The sequence below is a fragment of the Spinacia oleracea genome, chromosome 6 (genome assembly GCF_020520425.1).
Source record: "Spinacia oleracea cultivar Varoflay chromosome 6, BTI_SOV_V1, whole genome shotgun sequence".
Classification (NCBI taxonomy): domain Eukaryota; kingdom Viridiplantae; phylum Streptophyta; class Magnoliopsida; order Caryophyllales; family Amaranthaceae; genus Spinacia; species Spinacia oleracea.
Window position 1 is genome coordinate 5,800,227 of NC_079492.1, and position 22,946 is coordinate 5,823,172.

General features: G+C 37.7%; 2 protein-coding genes across 2 annotated transcripts; both read right to left on the bottom strand.

Moving 5' to 3' along the window:
- Positions 1 to 1,138: 1,138 nt before the first annotated feature.
- On the bottom strand, positions 1,139 to 6,058 carry LOC110778040 (uncharacterized). The gene is made up of 2 exons (XM_021982603.2): positions 5,693 to 6,058; positions 1,139 to 2,642 (listed from the first exon to the last, which is right to left on the bottom strand). Exon 2 carries the CDS (start codon positions 2,639 to 2,641, stop codon positions 1,436 to 1,438), a length of 1,206 nt encoding a protein of 401 aa, XP_021838295.2. The 5' UTR covers position 2,642; positions 5,693 to 6,058; the 3' UTR covers positions 1,139 to 1,435.
- A 977-nt stretch (positions 6,059 to 7,035) lies between these two features.
- Positions 7,036 to 9,854, bottom strand: LOC110778034 (MFP1 attachment factor 1). Its single transcript, XM_021982594.2, has 2 exons — positions 9,169 to 9,854; positions 7,036 to 7,319 (listed from the first exon to the last, which is right to left on the bottom strand). Exon 1 carries the CDS (start codon positions 9,745 to 9,747, stop codon positions 9,199 to 9,201), a length of 549 nt encoding a protein of 182 aa, XP_021838286.2. The 5' UTR covers positions 9,748 to 9,854; the 3' UTR covers positions 7,036 to 7,319; positions 9,169 to 9,198.
- Between the last annotated feature and the right edge of the window lie 13,092 nt (positions 9,855 to 22,946).

Consider the following 22,946-nt stretch of genomic DNA (forward strand, 5'->3'; position numbering starts at 1 on the left):
ATGGTTATATATATACTCCAATTCTCCAAATTATAATTTACGACTTTTGGGTGTGATAATTAAAAGAGGGATGTGTATTTATTTGTTTTGTCGTTAAGATTTTGCCTTGGAAATAATGATTACAAACTTTTAGGAAAGACGGCCTGACGGTTTGACTATTTTTATGCACTGGAACTAATTTGTTATGCACTTTAACTAATTAGTTAACCACTGAAATCAATTAGTTAAATATGAAATTCAATTAGTTAAGCAACGAACTCAATTAGTTATGCAACCGAACCAATTAGTTAAGCACTGAACCAATTAGTTAAACAATGAACTGATTAGTTAAGCAATGAGATCAATTTGTTAAGATTTTATGAGTTTTAGTTAATAATAAGTTTGTTCAAAAATAATAACTATTCGACTCATACATTTAACTATTTGTCTTTATAACTTAACTATTTTGTTATTCAATTAGTTATGATTTTATTACTTTAGTTATGTTTTACACTAGTTTAGTTAGTGCCAAAAAAATGGTCTAACCGTTAGACGGTCTTACGCAGAAGTTTTTCAATAATGATTGACAATGATCATGGTAGTAATGATTTTCCTTTAGATTCTAGGTTTGAGTCTCTCGTCTCTGTTAGGATAGATATTGAAGTTTATCATATGACATACTAAGATAAGCTTCAATATTTAGCACATTCTTGTAAAAAAAAACTTGAATTTGATCATGAGCTCGGCGCATAACAGTTCATGTTGGACCAAAATCATAAAAGACTTTGTTGATACTTCTAACAATTGTGTATCAGTTTATGTACCCGTGTTTGACATTTGTAAATGTGCCCGAGTAACACATTAGTATGGCATCCTCGCACCTCGGTTTTATTCACACTACAAAATAATGCAACAAGTTTTTCTTAAAACCAGTCTATTAAAACCATCATTTGCTCAAGTTCTAGTCCAAAACAAGGTGCATTGGTGTCTCAAAGGCATCCAAAAAAGTAGATGTCAACTAACTTAGTTGGCAAAGTCTTTAGAGAATGGTACTACCAGTACCCAAGACCTGGGAGGCTGGGATTAATCGAATTTCGTCTATATCATTTGTCGCCTTGCCTTTCTGGTTATCTATGCACCAAAAAATAAAAATAAAGCATCCAAGAAAGATTAATGCATCAGATATAACAACCATTTACCAAATGACATACTACTAAAATAAACTTCCAAAAAAATTTAACAAAACTAAACCATGAAAACTTCAGTTACTACAAGTTCGCCTGTTGCGACAACAAAAAAATTCAAGAAAAATCTAAAAAAAAATAGGATCATCCCATGCAATACTCAGGATGAAGTCTAAGTCTATGTTGTTTGACATGTGCTAATCTGCAATGACCAAAAAATTGTTAACAAAAAAATTGCAGAGCAATTAAATCCATTTCTTCACCTCACCTAATCATTCTTCTCCCCCTATTTGATCAATTGCCATTGGACTTGCATCACTAGGCGGTTCAGACAATTCATCTTCATCGTCCATGCTAATCTGAAACTCCGAACTCCTACAAATTTCCTGCTCCATGACTGTCTGAACATCTACTGATGATGAGTCTTTTACAGAAAACGCAGCTTCAGGTTGATTAATCGGTGTTTCCTTGTGCGAAACAGTATTATTTTCTGCTTCAGTAGACTTGACAGCATCTTCAAAAGTCACAATTTCCTCCACATTTGAGTGAGTTGAGGTCATTTGATCTGTTTTCTGCAGCTTCATTGGAGGCTCTGACAAGTCTTGCTGCTCCTTATCATCAGACAACTTCTCCGGCTGCTCCTTATCATCAGACAACTTCTCCGGCTGCTCCTTATCGTCAGACAACTTCTCATGCTGCTCCTTATCGTCAGACAATTTCTCGTGCTGCTCCTTATCGTCAGACAACTTCTCTTGCTGCTCCTTATCATCAGACAACTTCTCCTGGTCCTTATCGTCTGATAACTTCTCCTGCTGTTCCTTACAATCCGATAACTTCTCTTGCTCCTTATCATCTGATAACTTCTGTTCCTTATCATCTGACGATCTCTCTTGTTGTTCCTTATGATCTGATAATCTCTGTGACTGTTCTTCCTTATCATCTGATTTCCCTTCTCGGAGTAAATTCTCATCTTCTTTCTGAATGACAGTAGTTTCTGCAGGAAGCTTTCGTTGTTGATTTCCATTGTTTTGAGTCGGAATCAAAGAATCACGACCAGTTTTGACAGGGAATTCTTTCCTCTTATACATCTTAGCATTAGGAGCAATATCATTTTCCGGGGTAACGGGAACAACACAACCTTCTTTAAACACAATGCCTCTTAAACACATGTTACTGTCCCCAACCCTAACAGTTAGGAAATACCCTGCATCAAAGGCATACTCTAGAATTCCTGTAACCACTTGCCCTATCATCTCATCATTGTTGTTGTCATCTTCATCATCATCATCATCAACATCGACATCTTCGATGCTCTCTTTGCCTTTTTTTGATGGAGTGTTTTCTGTGGGTTTGAGTACACCAGATCCCTCCCCTTGTAGGCCGGAAACTGGAGTTCTCTCGTCTTTCCGTGGGCGCCCACGCTTCCTCTTTATTGGTCCCTCTGCTGGTAAAGCTGGTGTATTCATCAACTGACTCATTCTGCAAACACAAATCCTACTTCAGAAACAACATGATTTTAAGTATTTCTAGTTATTTTACAGTTACTTTTTACCGAAAAACCCAGAAAAGTTGATTTTACCTAGAAAACACAATATATCCCCAAAGCAAGTCAAATTCACAAATCCAACTTCAGAAACAACATGATTTTAAGTATTTCTAGTTATTTTACAGTTTCTTTTACCAAAATAACCCAGAAAAGTTGATAAAGTTTTACCTAGAAACACAATATATATCCAAAGTAAGTTAAATCCACAAAATAAAAGAATGGTTAACATTAATATACTCGACTTTGAACTGTTATCGCGATAACCATTTCCTACAATGGTCAGTAACAAAAATTTGCACACAAAAATCCAACTTCAGAAACTACATGATTTAGGTATTTCTAGTGATTTTACAGTTACTTTTACCAACAAACCCAGTAAAGTTGATAAAGTTTTACCTAGAAAACACAATATATACCCAAAGTAAGTTAAATCCACAAAATAAAAGAATGGTTAACATTAATATACTCGACTTTTAACTGTTATCGCGATAACCATTTCCTACAATGGTCAGTAACAAAAATTTGCACACAAAAATCCAACTTCAGAAACTACATGATTTAGGTATTTCTAGTGATTTTACAGTTACTTTTACCAACAAACCCAGTAAAGTTGATAAAGTTTTACCTAGAAAACACAATATATCCCCCAAAGTAAGTAAATCCACAAAATAACAGAAGGGTTAACATTAATATTTACTAGAATTTTAACTGTTATCGCGATAACCATTTCCAACTTCAGAAACAACACGAGTTAAGTATTTCTAGTGATTTTACAGTTTTTTTTACCAAACCCAGAAATGTTGATTAAGTTTGACCTAGAAAACACAATATATCCCCTAAGTAAGTTAAATCAACAAAAAAACAGGATGGTTAACATTAATATTTACTCGACTTTTAACTGTTTTCGCGATAACCATTTCCTATGGTGGTCAGTAACAAAAATTTGTTTCCTGTTCTTGATGAACTGCTGGGTTAGGAGTTACAGATGAATACTTGGAAGTTGGAAGAGTAAAGATATGCTTCAAAAAACAAGTCAGATACTTTGGTATTTGATTTTTCTACTTATCAACCATCTTAAGTATTTCTAATGATTTTACAGTTTCTTTTACCAAACCTAGAAAAGTTGATAAATTTTTACCTAGAAAACACAACATATCCCCAAAGTAAGTTCAATCAACAAAATAACAGAATGTTTAACAAAAATATTTACGCGATAAGCATTTCCTACAGTGGTCAGTAACAAAAAAAAATCTTCCTGTTCTTGATGAATTACTGAGTTAGAAACTACAGATGAATACTTGGAAGAGTAAAGATGTGCTTCAAAAAAACAAGTCAGAAACTTAGGAATATACTTGTGATTAGCCGAATTTTCATGAAGAATCTCTCCATTCTGTCACTTGTAAGTTGTAACTTTCCTTTTTTCCTACGTAATTTGATCAGTTACAGCAAAGAATCATACAAGGAAAGTGATGCACATTGAACCGAAGAGTTCATCACCATCATAATCGCTTCATATAACATAACTACGTTATGCTATTATGCATCACTAACAAACACACACACGCACACGAGAAAGCCAACACAAGAATCCTCATTTTTCTTGTTTCTTTAAAATGAAAAGGGTTTTTTCATAAACTTAGAAACTACTCCCTCCGTCTAGAATTCAGACGTTAAAAGCTGTCACAACAACGACAAAGCCTCAATCCCAAAACCCGTCGTAATTGAGAATACGACATGATTTTACGGTTTTACCCCTATAATAGTTTGAAACAGAACAATTGTGCTATGCACATTCTTAAAAGGATGGCTGAAAATCAATGGGCACACTTTTGCCAACATATTATGCCAGTTGCCCCCACCTGACCATCACATACTCATCAAAGTTTCTTAATTACCGTCCAAATAGAAAACGTAAAGATAATTCGGGAACGGAGGTAGTATTATGCTAACTATTACAAAAGTCCAAAACAAAAAATTCTAACAAATGGAACTTCAGCTGCTGATTAAAAGATGCTTTTACATCTCCAATACAGAGAAAATGCTACTATTAATTAACAAGCTTTATAAATTATAAAGCAATTTAATCAAACCCCAACTTTCAAGAAACCAGTAAGTCACCATAACTAATCGCCAACTTTTGTGTAACACCGTCTTACCGAAAAGACCACTTTGATCGCTTACCTAATTGGTTCCTTTGTTTAACTAATTAGTTTCAGTGCTTAACTAATTAGTTTAGTACTTAACTAATTAATTTCAGTGCCTAACTAATTGATTCCAGTGCTTAAACTAATTGATTTCATTGCTTAACTTATATGATACTAATGTGGTTTTTTGTGTAAAACCGTCTTATACAAAAGTTTGTAATAACTCCTAAAGCCGGCAATCTCTAACACGACACGACGACACAACCTACACCGATTAGAAAATTACTAGTAGGAAGAATTATTATCAGGAAAATATACTATAATAATTAACAAGGTTTATAAATTAATACAAGTATTAGAAAGCATTATAATCAAACCAAACTTTCAAGAAATCAGTAATAGACTAGTAGTCACCCTGCACCAATTTGATAAAATATTCGGTTTAAGCTCCGTTTAACCATAATATCATCAAACTTCAACCTAGTTCTTCCAATAATCCACCCAAAAACATAAAAGTATTAAAAACCCCATCAAAATATTTCACCAATTTCATTGTAAACTCAACAAAATCAACCCTTTAACCCAGAATTTATCCTAGAAATGTGATCATTAATCGTTAAATCATACATTATGTAACAAAAAAAAAAAAAGAATTTAATCATATAAAGTAATCTAAACACAGAGAACATGAAGCGTATGAATCAATTGCGTAATTATCATCATAACAAAGATTAATAAAATAAATAAATAAAAGTGCCTAAGAATCATGATTAAAAATTTAAATTTCACTATAAATATTCAAGAACAAATTATTTCGAAGAGAAACTGAACAAAATTACCTGGAAAAGTTGCCTTCTTTTTTTTCCACTGATTTGCAGTAAATTTTTAGAAAATTACAGTCAAAAAATTAAGAACAGATTGCGTAATGCTGTGACGTTTTTTAATTTTTCCAACAATGATTTTCTCTTTTGTAAAAGGAATTTGATTTTTGTTTGGTAAATGGTGAAATGGGGATATTGAATACGGAGTATTGATTTTATTTTATATTTATAGGTAAATTTATAGAGTTGTTCGTATTAAATTCTCGAACTTAAATGCTTAAGTTTGTAAAATCCCCCAAATGCAATTGTCCTGCCTCACCAAATGGGTTGGGAATAAAACCGGCTAGGGTAATTTGGTGTAACATTCCGATATCGGCCCGAACTTGAAAAAATGGATTGAACTCAAATCGGACATTGTAAAAAAATCACAGTTAAGTACAATTAAGATACATAATTTTTATCCGTCAAAAAAAAAAAAAAAAGATACATAATTTTTAAAGATAGCACGCCTGATTACCTGATATTAAAGGTAAGATCGAATTTTCAAAGAAAAGGGTTATGTTCGAGATAAAGATGATCAAAAGCGTGAGCCGAACATATCTATTTCTTTTTATAGAAAAAACTAAAATTAATTCATTGATAAACAGTATCTTTGTACCATGTCGATTGGAATAAGGTTCATACCCACATATAAGATTTGTCATCATAAGATTTGTCATCATAAGTTAAGTTACTCCGTAAAAACCATAAAAATCATTAATTTGTATGGTAGATTTGTTACCGTAAGTTCATACTCACCCACCCAGTTATGAGAAAAATCAAGATATCCGAATCCGGGGGAAAAAAAATATCAAAACCGAACAACATTTCTAAATCGAAAATGAAGGCGAATCAGAATCGGAACATGTGAGATTTGCACATATATCAATCCAAACTTTATAACTCTCCCTTATTAACTAAACTTCTCATTTCTCATCAAATTCATTATTTGTTCGATTGTATTAATTGTAGCTCTCATGAGCCCGACCCGAAAAATAGTGGATTTTTGTATAAAAAATTTAGACCCGTTTTCAGGCCAACCCGCCTCAATTTTAGTGAGCTAATATTTGTATAGTGGCCCAAACCAACCTTAGCCCGTCCCACCTTTTGATCAGGTCTAGTTAAATGGTAGAAATTAAATGAGCGAGAATTAAGTATGGAGTAATTATCTTAGGATTGCAAACATTAACACTCTCTTACTGCCGTCGGAATCGGAGGTAGAATAGTTTATCGGATTTGGAGTCGGAGGTAGAACTTTAGGAGTCGCATCCACCGATCAAATGTCCGGGCCGTCCAGCGGTTATTCGGGTCAGATAACATGATTATATCATAAGAAAAACTCAAACACAAGTCATATAAATTCCATGTGTTACAACGAATCTCAAGTACCATAACATTTAGCCGTACCAAAAGCGAAGCTACATAATACAAGCAGCTTTGAGCCAAAATAACAAAGTATGAAGTATACTACTACATTCAGCCTTTTTTCTAGGACACAACACCAAAACTAATGATGCAGTCACCTCGGCAAAACTCGGCTTCCATGTGAAACGATGCGGCCCACCTCAGTGCATTCGACATATCCCGGCTTAGCATTGCTGAATCACTGCACAGGAAACAAAACTAAATGAGCTTCTTCTACACTAGGAATTTTAGTGGAAGGACTGAAAAAACTCGAAGTGTTAAAGTCTGAACCAACAGTCTGAAATCAAGTATACAGTTCGCGTGTTACTTTGACTATAGATTTCAGCAACGGAAAAACAAGAATCCAAGGCTATTACATCTTCAATAACAATAGGGATAAGCCTCCAAACTCTACTTAAATGAGCAACGGCATGAATCGCTCAGTTAGGGTCCCTAAAAACATGAATAAATTTAACACAAACAAAAGATTTCCTCATTATCACTATCATTATCACTACCTCCCACTTATCTTTGGCTTGTCGGCAGGCAGCTCGTAGTATTACTCCATTGTGAATTTGTGATCCCTCATTACTAATCCAAGCCCCACTCCATCCTAGCCAAAACTAGCCCCATCCATATTAACCTTGACCGCCTATACACCGTGAGACCAACGAGCCTCACTCCTCCTTCTTGCAGCACCTGCAACCCCTTCTAGTAGCGAATGTTGCAGCAACACGCTAGTCTTTGCCTCTTGGTAGGCTGCAAGCTCCTGCAACAGCCTCACCAGGATGGCGAGGAACCCTATCGTGCATCGTATCATCGTATTAAAGATGAGATTTTTATTTCAAAGCTGTGGAACAAATTCTGTATAAAAGGAGGGTAAAATGCTCTCAAATTGCATGATACTCATTCTCATCACAAGCTCCACACACCTCAAACACAAAGGGGAAATACTCTCAAAACTTCTATGCATACCTTTGCTTGTCGGCAACTCTTTAGCACAAAGTCACCACACTAACATTCAAACCTTTGGTGGCACATTTAAATTCCATACCATCTTCCACACTTTAGACGAGCTAGACAAACTAGGCTCATCTTCTATCGATCCTTTGTAGTAGAAGCTAAGAAAGCGATATCCAGACTTCACCGAATAATGCCCATGTTTAATCTACTGCCACACAAAGATATCACCCCTCATAGGAGAGCAAAGAGGGATATTCAGAATTTCCTCAGGTCTCAAAATGAATGAAATTGGCACGAACCAGGTCCTCTCGCCACATACAGAACTCCTCATAAAATAAATCACTCACCATCTTGCAACTACTACCCTCGTTTAGCCACGGATTACACTAGATACCAACAATTCACAAAATGAATGAAATTAGCACGGATTAGGTCCTCTTCGCCACCTACAGCACTCCTCATCAAATAAACCACTCACCAGCTAGCAACTACTACACTCTTTTAGCCACGAATCACGCCAGATATAAACAATTCACAAAATGAATGAAATTGGCACGGATTAGGTCCTCTCGCCACCTACAGAACTCCTCGACAAATAAATCACTCACCAGTTCGCAACTACTACCCTCTTTTAGCAATTGATCAAGACCAACAGTTCTATCATCACCCACCAATCCACCATGACCACCACCCACTTACTTCCTTTCTCAATCACCCATCTACAACCCCAAATAGGCCAATAGGGTTACAAGTTTCAAATATAGCAATATTCAACAACTTAATTATTTTCAACAATGATGATTCGTAAACATAATTATGTAGCCAAAACACCAGAATTCAGGTAAATTCCCAATTTCATATAAAAATTGCAACATATGGCAGTCATAAAAACATAATTAAAGATCTAGAATACTCCTAACAGAAAAAATGTAGATGATCGGGCATAACATAAACATAAAAAATTAAAAAGGTCATACGAGCAACAGATCTGGGAGTAACTTAATCACCAAATCATAACAATAGATATTAAAAATTGAAACCCTAAAACGAAGATTGATTATCAACGGAAGAAGAAAAAAAATCCTCACTTGCAACGGTTGGACGATCGAATTGAAACCCTAAGACGAAGATTCATCATTAACGGAAGAAGAAACTTCCTCACTTTTAACGGTAACATGATCTGATTCAGGTGCAGCAGAGTCCTCGGATGGAGGAGTTGCAGCCCTAGATTTGACAGCGTCAAGCATCCGCTTGCTAATCTCTTTAGAATAAACCTGAAGAATCTCGATACCTTCATCAATGGAGGAAGCCGGACCAGAAGACGCGTCGGCGGCGGTGGTGGAGGAGGAATCGGCGGCGGCGTTGTAGGCTTCTTCTTCGATGGCTCTAGCGGTGGAAGAAGCTTCGTCGGAAGGCATCGATCCGTAGCGCTTGGAGAGGACGGATGGAGTGGAAAGTGTCTCGATGAGACGGTTGATTACGGCATCTCTGGTTCGCTCAGTTGGAGGCCAAATGCTGAAGGATGAACCAGAAATGTTCATCTTCTCCATCTTTTCGGAAAGATTTTCTGCCGATTGTGGTGCTGGTGGTGGTTGTGGTTGTTCGGTGTCGCGAGTTTGATGCATTTCTCCGGTGACCGGGATTTCGTCTGCTACGGTGTCGGACATTACGGCGGAGGAATGTAGATGAAGGAGACGACGACGTTTGATTTCTTACAGTGTAAGTGATGAAAATAGGAAATGAAAGATTACAAAAGGCGAGTTTTACAAAAGGCGAGTTTTATGGTTTTAAATGTGTTTGAATTTGAAAAAATGGGTTTTTTTATTTTATTTTTATTTTATTTTTGGTGGTTGTTGATAACAATGACAATGTACCATTGTGGGCCTTTTGTAATCGTTTTGGACGGATGATATTACACACCTACTCCGTATTCAATTTTGTAATTAAGGGGTTCTCGTATAAAATACTCCATACTTCGAGTTTAACCAGTTCGATAAGTTTTGTGTTTCGCTATTCGACGTCCGCATATGCTAAAAACACCCGCGGAATCTAATATGAAAGTACGAATTTATCCTTATAAAAATTCTCTTTTCTTCACTTTTCACCTCAAGTTTTCACCTCATGTTTTTACTCTCAAATTTCCGGTATTCCTCAATAACTTTCCGGCAACACTATTTGTCTCTTTTGTCCGATCCAATAAGTTTCAATTAATCTAAGTTTCACCTACTACTATGGAACACACTTTCTATAGACCCGAAGCCTTTTCTATTTTCATCTTTTTCGATGAATTGACATTTGACTGTTTGCCGATGATCTGAGGATTTTTCTATTTTCATCTCTCTCGATGAATTGACATTTTACTCAACTAATCTTAGATGTATTTATCATTAAAGACCATGAAAATAATAATTATACACCTTACTATGAAGTATTAAAAAACTATAGATACACCATGTAGATGGTTGAGTACTTGAGTGTGTAGACGACACTTTAGTTTGGATCTGATTCTTTGTTAACGTGCCACGTTGGATATTATTTGGGTCAAAAGTTAAAATATTGACTCGATATATATTTGACGGTCAATTAAATTTAATTAATTTGGCTAAACAAAATAATATAGCCCATTTAGTTTTTTTTATCATTTATTTTAATGGTTAAAACTCAACAAAACGGGTTAAACTATTATAAATGGGCCCTGACTACCAAGTCCAAACAAAAAGGTCCAGAGAATACCCAAAACCCTAAAAGCTTCCATCATCCTATAAATATGCCTTTTTACCTCGTTTACTGGAGAGGGAGAAACAGACGGCAAAACCAAAAACTCTCAAATCTCTCCCTACCAGTCAAGTCACAACTCTCTCCCTAGAAGAAGAACATCAAGCATTCAAATCGACGCGTCGTTCCATTCTAGAAGATCAACATTGGACGAGAACAAGCCCGGAGGCCCTTATTCAAGAAGATCAAACAAGTTCGTGAGTAACACCAAATCAACATCAAATAATCCTGGTGGAAGAATAACAACTAGCATACAAAACTGACGTGTCATTCTATTTCTACATCAACATTCTTGAATGAGATCAAGCCCAAAGGCCCTCATCCAAGTACAAATTAATCCAGTCCGTGAACCAAATCGAATACAAAGTGGAGATCGAATCAGAGGAACAAATATTAGAGATTGTACCCAGAAACTTCAAAAATCAATAAAAATATATTTTGTTCACATATTTTGATTCTCTTATTTTGCAGACTTTAAAAATATATTTTGTTCACATATTTCGATTCTCTTATTTTGCAGACTTTAGATTTGTGTTTACAGACCCAATCTAAGAAAAATCATTCAATCCAAATCCGGATTAAAAACAACTCGAAATCCGACCAAAAAGCCGAATTCCAAAATGAAGGCAACTCAAATTCGGATCTGTAAACACAAATTTTCGAGTCTGCAAAAATAACATAATCAAAATAATGTGAACAAAATATATTTTATTGATTTTTGATGAATTTGGGTACAATCTCTAATATTTGCTCCTCTGATTTGATCTCCACGTTGAATTTGACTTGGCTCACAAACTGACTTGATTTGATTCTCGGACTAGTTTGATTTGTACTCGAATGAGGGCCTTCGGGCTTGATCTCGTTCAAGAATGTCGATGTAGAATAGAACGGTGTTAGGTTATGATACATATGACATTACATAGATCATGCGGAAACAACCATTAACCCAGGACAACATATTATTTACACATAATCATATAGCATAATTTAGATGCATACTCTTTGTTGCGTGCCCTCCCTAGCTGCGCCCGAACCGAACAAGAACAAGTCTTTAGGACTCCAAGTGTCGTCCCTCCGTAGATAGTCCACAGCACGTCCGGATCCGCCTTAAGATTGACCAACTAGAATCGCCCTTAAGGTACTAGAAAATTTCGGCACTTTATGAGCAAGATGTGTGTTTTAATTTTCTCTCAAAAAACTCACTTTTGAATACTTTGAAACTTGTGTATAAATTATGACCCCTAGGCCTTTATTTATAGAGTTATGGAAAAGGAATCGTAATCCTAGTAGGATACGAATTAATTGAAATTAGAATCCTACATGAATTCTATTTAATTAATTTATCCAATTAGGAATAGAAATTTAATCATACACTGACTCTTGTAGATTTAGGAATCACGCATGAGCACAAACTCACACACACACGGCAGCCTCAAGGGCTGCCCATGCGCGTGCGAGCAGCAGCCCACGCAGCGCGGCCCACGCAACGGTGGCCTTGGCGCGCGCTGGGCCTGCCTTGGCTGGGCTTGTGGCGCGCGCGTGCTTGCTGGGCGATGGCCCGGCTTCGTGCTGGGCCTTCGTCCGGCAGGCCTCGTCCGATGCTAATTCGTACGATACGCTTCCGATTAAATTTCCAGTTCCGGAATTTATTTCCGATACGAACAATATTTAATATTTCCGATTCCGGAATTAATTTCCGTTTCGAACAAATATTTAATATTTCCGTTTCCGAAATTATTTTCCGATTCCGGTAATATTTCCGATTCTGACAATATTTCCGTTTCCGGCAATATTTCCGATTCTGGTAATATTTCCATTTCCAATAATATTTTCCGATACGTACCATGTTTCCGTTTCCGGCAACATCTACGACTTGGATAATATTCATATTTCCGATACGATCCATATTTCCGTTTCCGGCAATATCATCGTTTCCGGAGTATTCATTTCTTGCCTGTGACGATCTTAGCTCCCACTGAAACCAAGATCCGTCGGTTCCGAATATTCATAGATGGAGTATTTAATGCCATTAAATACTTGATCCGTTTACGTACTATTTGTGTGACCCTACGGGTTCAGTCAAGAGTAAGCTGTGGATTAATATCATTAATTCCACTTGAACTGAAGCGGCCTCTAGCTAGGCATTCAGCTCACTTGATCTCACTGAATTATTAACTTGTTAATTAATACTGAACCGCATTTATTAGACTTAACATAGAATGCATACTTGGACCAAGGGCATTATTTCCTTCAGTCTCCCACTTGTCCTTAGGGACAAGTGTGCATTTCCTAATTCCTTTGTCGCTAGATGCTTGCTCTTGAACATAAGGTAAGAGTTGTCATCCTTATTATGTCCAGAGGTGTTCCTCGGTTTCAGAGTTCAACTGATCAAATAAACAGATAATCATAGCCTATGATTCATCCGAGCACGGCCATGCATTTCACAGTTTCTAGCTCTCCGAGTGGCCTTGTACAACTTTTAAGCATCTCATCCCGATTTATGGGAGGACAATCCCAATCTTGCGATCTTGAGATTAGACTTCGTTTGATAGGTGATTACCTGAGCGTTGCCTTTATAGCCTCCTTTTACGGTGCGACGGTTGGTCAACGTCAAAGCAACCAGTTCTCAAACAAGTAATCTCAAATCACTCAGGTATTGAGGATTTAGTGTCTAATAATTTAATGAAATTTACTTATGACAGACTTTCATCTCTTACAGTAAAGTTTCATAGGTCTTGTCCGATACTAGTCTTCCCAAAGTAAGTATCTATGCAAATGATTATGACATTGCCATGTCCACATAGTTCAAGAAACAGAACTACTAGTCATCTTGCATTCTAATCGTCTAACGTTTTCTATGCGTCCAATTTTATAGAAAACTCCGATTAGGGACCATTTTCAACCTTTGACATTCAAGTTCACTTGATAGACATTTCTTAGTCACAGGACTGGTCCTGACAGTCTATCTTGAATATATCGTCAAGTTGAAGGGACTCATCATTTAATAAACCACAAATTAAATGGAAAAATGAATTCCTTTCATTTATTGTGAATGATTAACCAATAATGTTTTACAAAGATTTAAACTCTAAAACTTTAAAACATTAAACAGAGACATCAAAGCCATTCTCCAATATGCTTGATTCCCATAGCTGCAGTGTGCGAGTTGTGCTTCGCTTGCGGCAGAGGTTTAGTTAATGGATCTGATATGTTGTCATCAGTTCCAATTTTGCTTATCTCGACTTCTTTTCTTTCAACGAACTCTCGTAGAAGGTGAAATCTACGAAGTACATGCTTGACTCTCTGGTGGTGTCTAGGCTCTTTTGCCTGTGCAATAGCTCCGTTATTATCACAATACAGGGCTATTGGTCCTTTAATGGAGGGGACTACACCAAGTTCTCCTATGAACTTCCTTAGCCATATAGCTTCCTTTGCTGCTTCATGTGCAGCAATGTACTCCGCTTCAGTTGTAGAATCCGCAATGGTGCTTTGCTTAGCACTTTTCCAGCTTACTGCTCCTCCGTTGAGGCAGAAGACAAACCCAGACTGTGATCTGAAATCATCTTTGTCGGTTTGGAAACTTGCGTCCGTATAGCCTTTAACAATTAATTCATCATCTCCACCATAGACCAGGAAGTCATCTTTGTGCCTTTTCAGGTACTTCAGAATATTCTTGGCAGCAGTCCAATGCGCCTCTCCTGGGTCTGACTGGTATCTGCTCGTAGCACTGAGTGCGTACGCAACATCCGGGCGTGTACATATCATAGCATACATTATTGAACCAATCAATGATGCATATGGAATCCCATTCATTCGTCTACGCTCATCAAGTGTTTTTGGGCACTGAGTCTTGCTTAGAGTCATTCCATGAGACATGGGTAGGTAGCCTCGCTTGGAGTCCGCCATCTTGAACCTATCAAGCACCTTATTGATATAAGTGCTTTGACTAAGTCCAATCATCTTTTTAGATCTATCTCTGTAAATCTTGATGCCCAATATGTACTGTGCTTCTCCTAGATCCTTCATCGAAAAACATTTCCCAAGCCAAATCTTGACAGAGTTCAACATAGGAATGTCATTTCCGATAAGCAATATGTCGTCGACATATAATACTAGGAAAGCAATTTTGCTCCCACTGACCTTCTTGTATACACAAGATTCGTCCGCGTTCTTGATGAAACCAAAGTCACTGACTGCTTCATCAAAACGTATATTCCAGCTCCTGGATGCCTGCTTCAATCCGTAGATTGACTTCTTTAGCTTGCATACCTTTTTAGCATTCTTTGGATCCTCAAAACCTTCAGGCTGTGTCATAAACACAGTTTCTGTTAAAACGCCGTTTAAGAAAGCAGTTTTGACATCCATCTGCCATATTTCGTAATCGTAATATGCAGCGATTGCTAACATTATTCGAATAGACTTTAGCATTGCAACTGGTGAAAAGGTTTCATCGTAATCCACACCGTGGACTTGCCTGTAACCTTTTGCAACCAATCTAGCTTTGAAAACTTCAAGTTTCCCATCCTTGTCCTTTTTCAGTTTGAAAACCCATTTGCTTCCAATGGCTTGGTAGCCATCTGGCAAATCGACCAAATCCCATACTTGGTTTTCAGACATGGAGTCTAATTCAGATTGCATGGCTTCTTGCCACTGCTTGGAGCTAGGGCTCGTCATAGCTTGCTTGTAAGTCGCAGGTTCATCACTTTCAAGTAATAGAACGTCATAGCTCTCGTTCGTCAAAATACCTAAGTACCTTTCCGGTTGAGATCTATATCTTTGCGATCTACGCGGGGTAACATTTCTAGATTGACCATGATTCTCACCAGATTCTTCTAAAGATCTCTGAGTTTCATCCTGAATGTCATCTTGAGCATTCTCTAGAGTTTGTTGTTCGACTCGAATTTCTTCGAGGTCTACTTTTCTCCCACTTGTCATTTTGGAAATGTGATCCTTCTCCAAAAAGACACCATCTCGAGCAACAAACACTTTGTTCTCAGATGTATTGTAGAAGTAATACCCCTTTGTTTCCTTTGGATAGCCCACAAGGATACATTTGTCAGATTTTGGATGAAGTTTGTCTGAAATTAATCGTTTGACGTATACTTCACATCCCCAAATCTTAAGAAAAGACACATTTGGAGGCTTTCCAAACCATAATTCGTATGGAGTCTTTTCGACAGCTTTTGACGGAGCTCTATTTATAGTGAGTGCAGCTGTATTTAGTGCATGTCCCCAAAATTCTAATGGAAGTTCGGCCTGACCCATCATTGACCTGACCATGTCTAGCAAGGTTCTGTTCCTCCGTTTTGACACACCGTTCCATTGTGGTGTTCCAGGAGGAGTCAATTCTGATAGAATTCCACATTCTTTCAGATGGTCATCAAATTCATAGCTCAGATATTCACCGCCTCTATCAGACCGCAGTGCCTTAATCTTCTTGCCTAATTGATTCTCTACTTCACTCTGAAATTCCTTGAATTTGTCAAAGGATTCAGACTTATGCTTCATTAGGTAGACATAACCATACCTACTGAAGTCATCAGTGAAAGTGATAAAGTAGCTGAAACCACCTCTAGCATTTGTACTCATTGGTCCACATACATCTGTATGGATTAAACCCAATAGTTCATTTGCTCTTTCTCCAACTTTAGAGAAAGGTTGCTTTGTCATTTTGCCAAGTAAACATGATTCGCATTTACCATAATCCTCTAAGTCAAATGGTTCTAGAATTCCTTCCCTTTGAAGTCTTTCTAAGCGTTTCAAGTTTATATGGCCTAATCGACAATGCCACAGATAGGTGAGATCTGAATCATCCTTTTTGGCCTTTTTGGTATTTATGTTATATACTTGTTTGTCGTGATCTAATAAATAAAGTCCATTGACTAATCTAGCAGATCCATAAAACATCTCTTTAAAATAAAACGAACAACTATTGTCTTTTATTATAAAGGAAAATCCCTTAGCATCTAAGCAAGAAACTGAAATGATGTTTTTAGTAAGACTTGGAACATGGAAACATTCTTCCAGTTCCAAAACTAGCCCGGAGGGCAACGACAAATAGTAAGTTCCTACGGCTAATGCAGCAATCCGTGCTCCATTTCCCACTCGTAGGTCGACTTCACCCTTGCTTAACTTTCTACTTCTTCTTAGTCCCTGTGGATTGGAACATAAGTGTGAGCCACAACCTGTATCTAATACCCAAGAAGTTGAATTAGCAAGTATACAGTCTATAACGAAAATACCTGAAGATGGAACGACTGTTCCGTTCTTCTGATCTTCCTTTAGCTTCAAGCAATCTCTCTTCCAATGCCCCTTCTTCTTGCAGTAGAAGCATTCGGATTCAGAAGTGGGTTGACTGACCTTCCTCTTTGCAGATTTGGCGCCAGTTTGCTTAGTTGGGCTGGCCTTGTTGCCACCTTTCTTAGCATTCCTCTTCTTTCCAGATTTCTTGAACTTGCCCCCACGCACCATAAGCACATTCTGCTTATCACTTTTGAGCGTCTTTTCAGCGGTCTTCAGCATACCGTGAAGCTCAGTGAGCGTTTTGTCCAGACTATTCATACTGTAGTTCAGTTTGAACTGATCATACCCGCTATGAAGAGAATGGAGGATGGTGTCTATAGCCATTTCCTGAGAAAATTGCTGATCCAGCCGACTCATATTCTCAATGAGTCCAATCATTTTGAGAACATGTGGACTTACGGGCTCGCCTTTCTTAAGCTTGGTCTCAAGAATTTGCCTATGAGTCTCGAATCTTTCGACTCGAGCCAGATCTTGGAACATGTTCTTCAACTCACTGATGATTGTGAAAGCATCTGAGTTGATGAACGTTTTCTGCAGATCCGCACTCATGGTGGCGAGCATTAGACATTTCACATCCTTGTTGGCATCAATCCAACGATTGAGGGCAGCCTGAGTGACCCCGTCGCCAGGAGCTTCGGGCATCGCCTCATCTAGGACATACTCCTTTTCTTCCTGCATAAGAACTATTTGCAAGTTCCTTTGCCAGTCAAGGAAGTTTTTCCCGTTCAACTTCTCCTTTTCGAGAATTGATCGAATGTTGAATGAATTGTTGTTTGCCATATTAAAAACTACAATTGAAAAGAATAAACAAATAAATAACCATTCACAGTTTCTCTTAATAAACTTAAATTCTAGCATACATGCATAATTCAATGTTTATTAAGCATTTTATTCAAGTTATGTGTTCCGGCAGGTGTGAATAAAATGATTCCAAGATCCTAAAATCATTGAAGAACTAAGCACAGTTTGTCGACTTAATCCTAGAACATCTTAGGTAAGCAAAAGCCTTTTGCTAATAGTCTAGAAACTATTCTTGGTTGATAGGTACGTCTAAGAACTTATTAGGTAAACCTATCGAATTTGCCACGACATAAAAGGACTCCTTACTTATATCGTTGAGTTTCACCAAAACTAACATGTACTCACAATTATTTGTGTACCTTGCCCCTATAGGACCAATAAGTAACACCTCGCTGAGCGAAAACTATTACTAGATTGATGTAAAGGATATCCAAGCAAGTGTATATTTTGGCATGGCACCTTTTAACTCAATTTTTAAGTTTGGAACTTAAGGCTCTTACTATGTTGGTTAGATTTTAAGTGAACTAAAATCCTTAATCATGCAACATAATCAAGCTTTTGATCTCATGCATTTTAAGACATATTTAAAGCAATAAATAACTTAAAACATGCATAAGATATTTGTGATCTAGTATGGCCCGACTTCATCTTGAAGCTTTGACTTCAAAGTCCGTCTTGAAAATCTCCGTGGGAGGCACCATTTTCTTCAAATAGGATAAGCTATAACTAATTACAACTATTTGATGGTTCGCAGACCATATTTGAATTGAAAAATAACTTTGGTACTTTAGACCAATTACATTCAAATTAATGGTACGCAGACCATATTTTCTATCCTATTTGGGCCATACTAGTCACTTCATAACCTGCAAAACAGTACATATACAATATATACCATTCACCCATTCATTATCATGAATGGCCCACATAGCTGGTTAGTAAAACACATTATGCATCACGTAAACATTTGCAGCAATTAATCAAGGGCACCAATAATCTACCAATTATTCAGTCCTTATTAATTCTAATCAAGTTGTTTTAACCTTAAGGATTTGTAGACCTAATCAAGAGTTTATGACTAAAAAGCGCTCCCACTTAAACCAATAAATTCATATGCTTTACCAATTTTAAACATAAAAATGTATTTCTAGTCCAACCGGAAACATACAAATTTAATTAAAATTTAAAGCTCATATCAATTTATAATTGAATCCATAAATTTAATTTAATTTCAATCGTATTTAAATTAATTCATGATTTTAATTTTAGTAAAATAATTAGAATAAATAACATTTATTATAATTATAATATTCAAAATTAAAATCCAAGAAAATAATTCAAATTATTAATTTTAAAATTAATTAAAATTACGTGAACTGAAATTTTCAAATTAAACATTCAAAACGATCTAATCGTAACGCAAACACCCTACGCGTTGCACGCCCATGGACCGTACGCACACAGCCATTGCTGGCCATGTGCGCGCAGCCCATGCGCTCGTCGCATATCTGCTGCTTCCCTATCGCAAGCCTCCGCACACATCGTGCTCGCTGCGCGCGCCAGCGCTCATCGCACGCGAGCTATCGCTCGCAGTGCGCGCGCGCGACATCGCTCGCTGGGCGCGCGACATCGCTCGCTGGGCGCGCGACATCGCTCGCTGGGCGCGCGAGCCATCGCTCGCTGGGCGCGCGACATCGCTCGCTGGGCGCGCGACATCGCTCGCTGTGCGCGCGAGCCATCGCTCGCTGGCGCGCGACATCGCTCGCTGGGCGCGCGACATCGCGCGCTGTGCGCGCGAGTGATGCTGGGCGCAGCGCTCGTGGCACGCGAGCTTGCGCTCGCTGCGCGCGAGGCTGCGCGCTCTTGTGCGAGGCAGCGCGCGCTGTGGCGCAGCTCGCTTGCTGCCCACACGCGACTGCCTTGGCTCGCCCTTCGCCCATGCCCATTCGTTCATTGCTCGTGGCACACGACACAAGGCAGGGCTGCTGCCTTGTGCTCGTGCACTACGCCCTTGCTCATTGCATTCGTGCCGCACGGGCGACGAGCTCCCTTGCTCGTCGTCGCATGCCCGCATTATACAACACCCCTTAAGGGTAACACGAAGCGTCCATTGCTTCGTGCGTGCAAGTTATATGAACGAATCGCATAAAAATTTAAAATTTATATTTAAAATTAATGACAAATTAATAAATATTATTAATTTCATAATTTTAGGGCGAAAAATCGAAAATTTATTATCCAATTGATTTCCGATTGTTATGGATTCAAGTCTAGGTCATAAAAATTTAAAATTTATCGTAAATTTACAATTTTTATGGTGGTTTTTAATCATAGGTTTCTAATTAAATTACAATTAATTATGAAAATCAAATTAATTCTAAATTATTCTAATTTTCAACAAATTAATCATAATTACAAATTAGATTGCATAATTAACAAGACTAGGCATTCAAACTTGTTAAACATATGCAGTAGGTCAATCAAAAATTCAAGATTTATCAACAAGAATCGCAAATATTTAATTTAACATCTTAAATTTACGAAATTTTGCATTCGAAAAACTAAAACCTTCGAAAAGTCATAGTTAGGCTTCGAATTTGAGAATTTTGGGTTCGGCAGAAAAACACTATTTTTGTCAAAATTTTAGAATGCCTTTTACATGCGGAATTGACACAAAAATCACTCAATTCGGATGAGTAACGAAGAAACTGCCGAAAAACTGCGTACGTATAATTAAATAAACGCAATTTGCAATTAATTAACAATTACGAAAATTAATCACCCCTTTTAATTCTTGCAAATTTGTAATATTTAACCATGTTCATGCAATTTATATTATGAAAATAATAAGGGGCTCGTGATACCATTGTTAGGTTATGATACATATGACATTACATAGATCATGCGGAAACAACCATTAACCCAGGACAACATATTATTTACACATAATCATATAGCATAATTTAGATGCATACTCTTTGTTGCGTGCCCTCCCTAGCTGCGCCCGAACCGAACAAGAACAAGTCTTTAGGACTCCAAGTGTCGTCCCTCCGTAGATAGTCCACAGCACGTCCGGATCCGCCTTAAGATTGACCAACTAGAATCGCCCTTAAGGTACTAGAAAATTTCGGCACTTTATGAGCAAGATGTGTGTTTTAATTTTCTCTCAAAAAACTCACTTTTGAATACTTTGAAACTTGTGTATAAATTATGACCCCTAGGCCTTTATTTATAGAGTTATGGAAAAGGAATCGTAATCCTAGTAGGATACGAATTAATTGAAATTAGAATCCTACATGAATTCTATTTAATTAATTTATCCAATTAGGAATAGAAATTTAATCATACACTGACTCTTGTAGATTTAGGAATCACGCATGAGCACAAACTCACACACACACGGCAGCCTCAAGGGCTGCCCATGCGCGTGCGAGCAGCAGCCCACGCAGCGCGGCCCACGCAACGGTGGCCTTGGCGCGCGCTGGGCCTGCCTTGGCTGGGCTTGTGGCGCGCGCGTGCTTGCTGGGCGATGGCCCGGCTTCGTGCTGGGCCTTCGTCCGGCAGGCCTCGTCCGATGCTAATTCGTACGATACGCTTCCGATTAAATTTCCAGTTCCGGAATTTATTTCCGATACGAACAATATTTAATATTTCCGATTCCGGAATTAATTTCCGTTTCGAACAAATATTTAATATTTCCGTTTCCGAAATTATTTTCCGATTCCGGTAATATTTCCGATTCTGACAATATTTCCGTTTCCGGCAATATTTCCGATTCTGGTAATATTTCCATTTCCAATAATATTTTCCGATACGTACCATGTTTCCGTTTCCGGCAACATCTACGACTTGGATAATATTCATATTTCCGATACGATCCATATTTCCGTTTCCGGCAATATCATCGTTTCCGGAGTATTCATTTCTTGCCTGTGACGATCTTAGCTCCCACTGAAACCAAGATCCGTCGGTTCCGAATATTCATAGATGGAGTATTTAATGCCATTAAATACTTGATCCGTTTACGTACTATTTGTGTGACCCTACGGGTTCAGTCAAGAGTAAGCTGTGGATTAATATCATTAATTCCACTTGAACTGAAGCGGCCTCTAGCTAGGCATTCAGCTCACTTGATCTCACTGAATTATTAACTTGTTAATTAATACTGAACCGCATTTATTAGACTTAACATAGAATGCATACTTGGACCAAGGGCATTATTTCCTTCAAACGGCACGTCAGTTTTGTATGCTTGTTGTTCTTCTTCCACCGGGATGTTTGATGTCGATTTGGTGTTGCTCACGAACGGGATTGATCTTCTTGAATAAGGGCCTTCGGGCTTGATCTCGTCCAAGGTCGATCTTTTAGAATGGAACGGCACGACTTTTTGAATGCTTGTTGTTCTTCTTCTAGGGAGAGAGAGTTTGATGAGACTTGACTGGCAGGAGAATATGTGAGAGATTTAGGTTTGCCGTCTGTTTCTCCTCCCCTTTCAAATGAAGTAAAGAACCTTATTTATAAGATGGAGAGACTTTTAGGGTTTTGATGTACATTGGGCCTCTTTGTTTGGACTTGGTAGTCATGACCCGTTTGTTGACTACCCGTTTGTAACAGTTTAACCTATTTTGTCCGATTTTAACCAATATAATAATATCGGGGTTTGATTGAAATAACTAAATGGGCAAAATTGATTCATGCACCCAAGTTAATTAATTTTATTGACCGTCAAATAATTATTGAGTCAATACTTTGACTTTTGACCCTAATAAAATCCCACGTGGCACATTCACAAATTTTCCGTGTCTACAGGATCATGTGCAAGATATGCAACATATATCAATCCAAACTTTAAAACTCTTCCTAATTGACTGAACTTCTCAAATTCATTGTTTGTTCGGTTGTGTTTATTGGTAGAATTATCTAAATTCTCATCAAACTTCTCATCCAATAGATCCTTTGTTCGGTCGTGTCAATGGTAGAATTAAAC

Excerpts from the sequence above, each read along its gene's own strand:
- LOC110778034 (XM_021982594.2), bottom strand. The coding sequence starts at position 9,747 with ATGTCCGACACCGTAGCAGACGAAATCCCGGTCACCGGAGAAATGCAT.
- LOC110778040 (XM_021982603.2), bottom strand. The coding sequence starts at position 2,641 with ATGAGTCAGTTGATGAATACACCAGCTTTACCAGCAGAGGGACCAATA.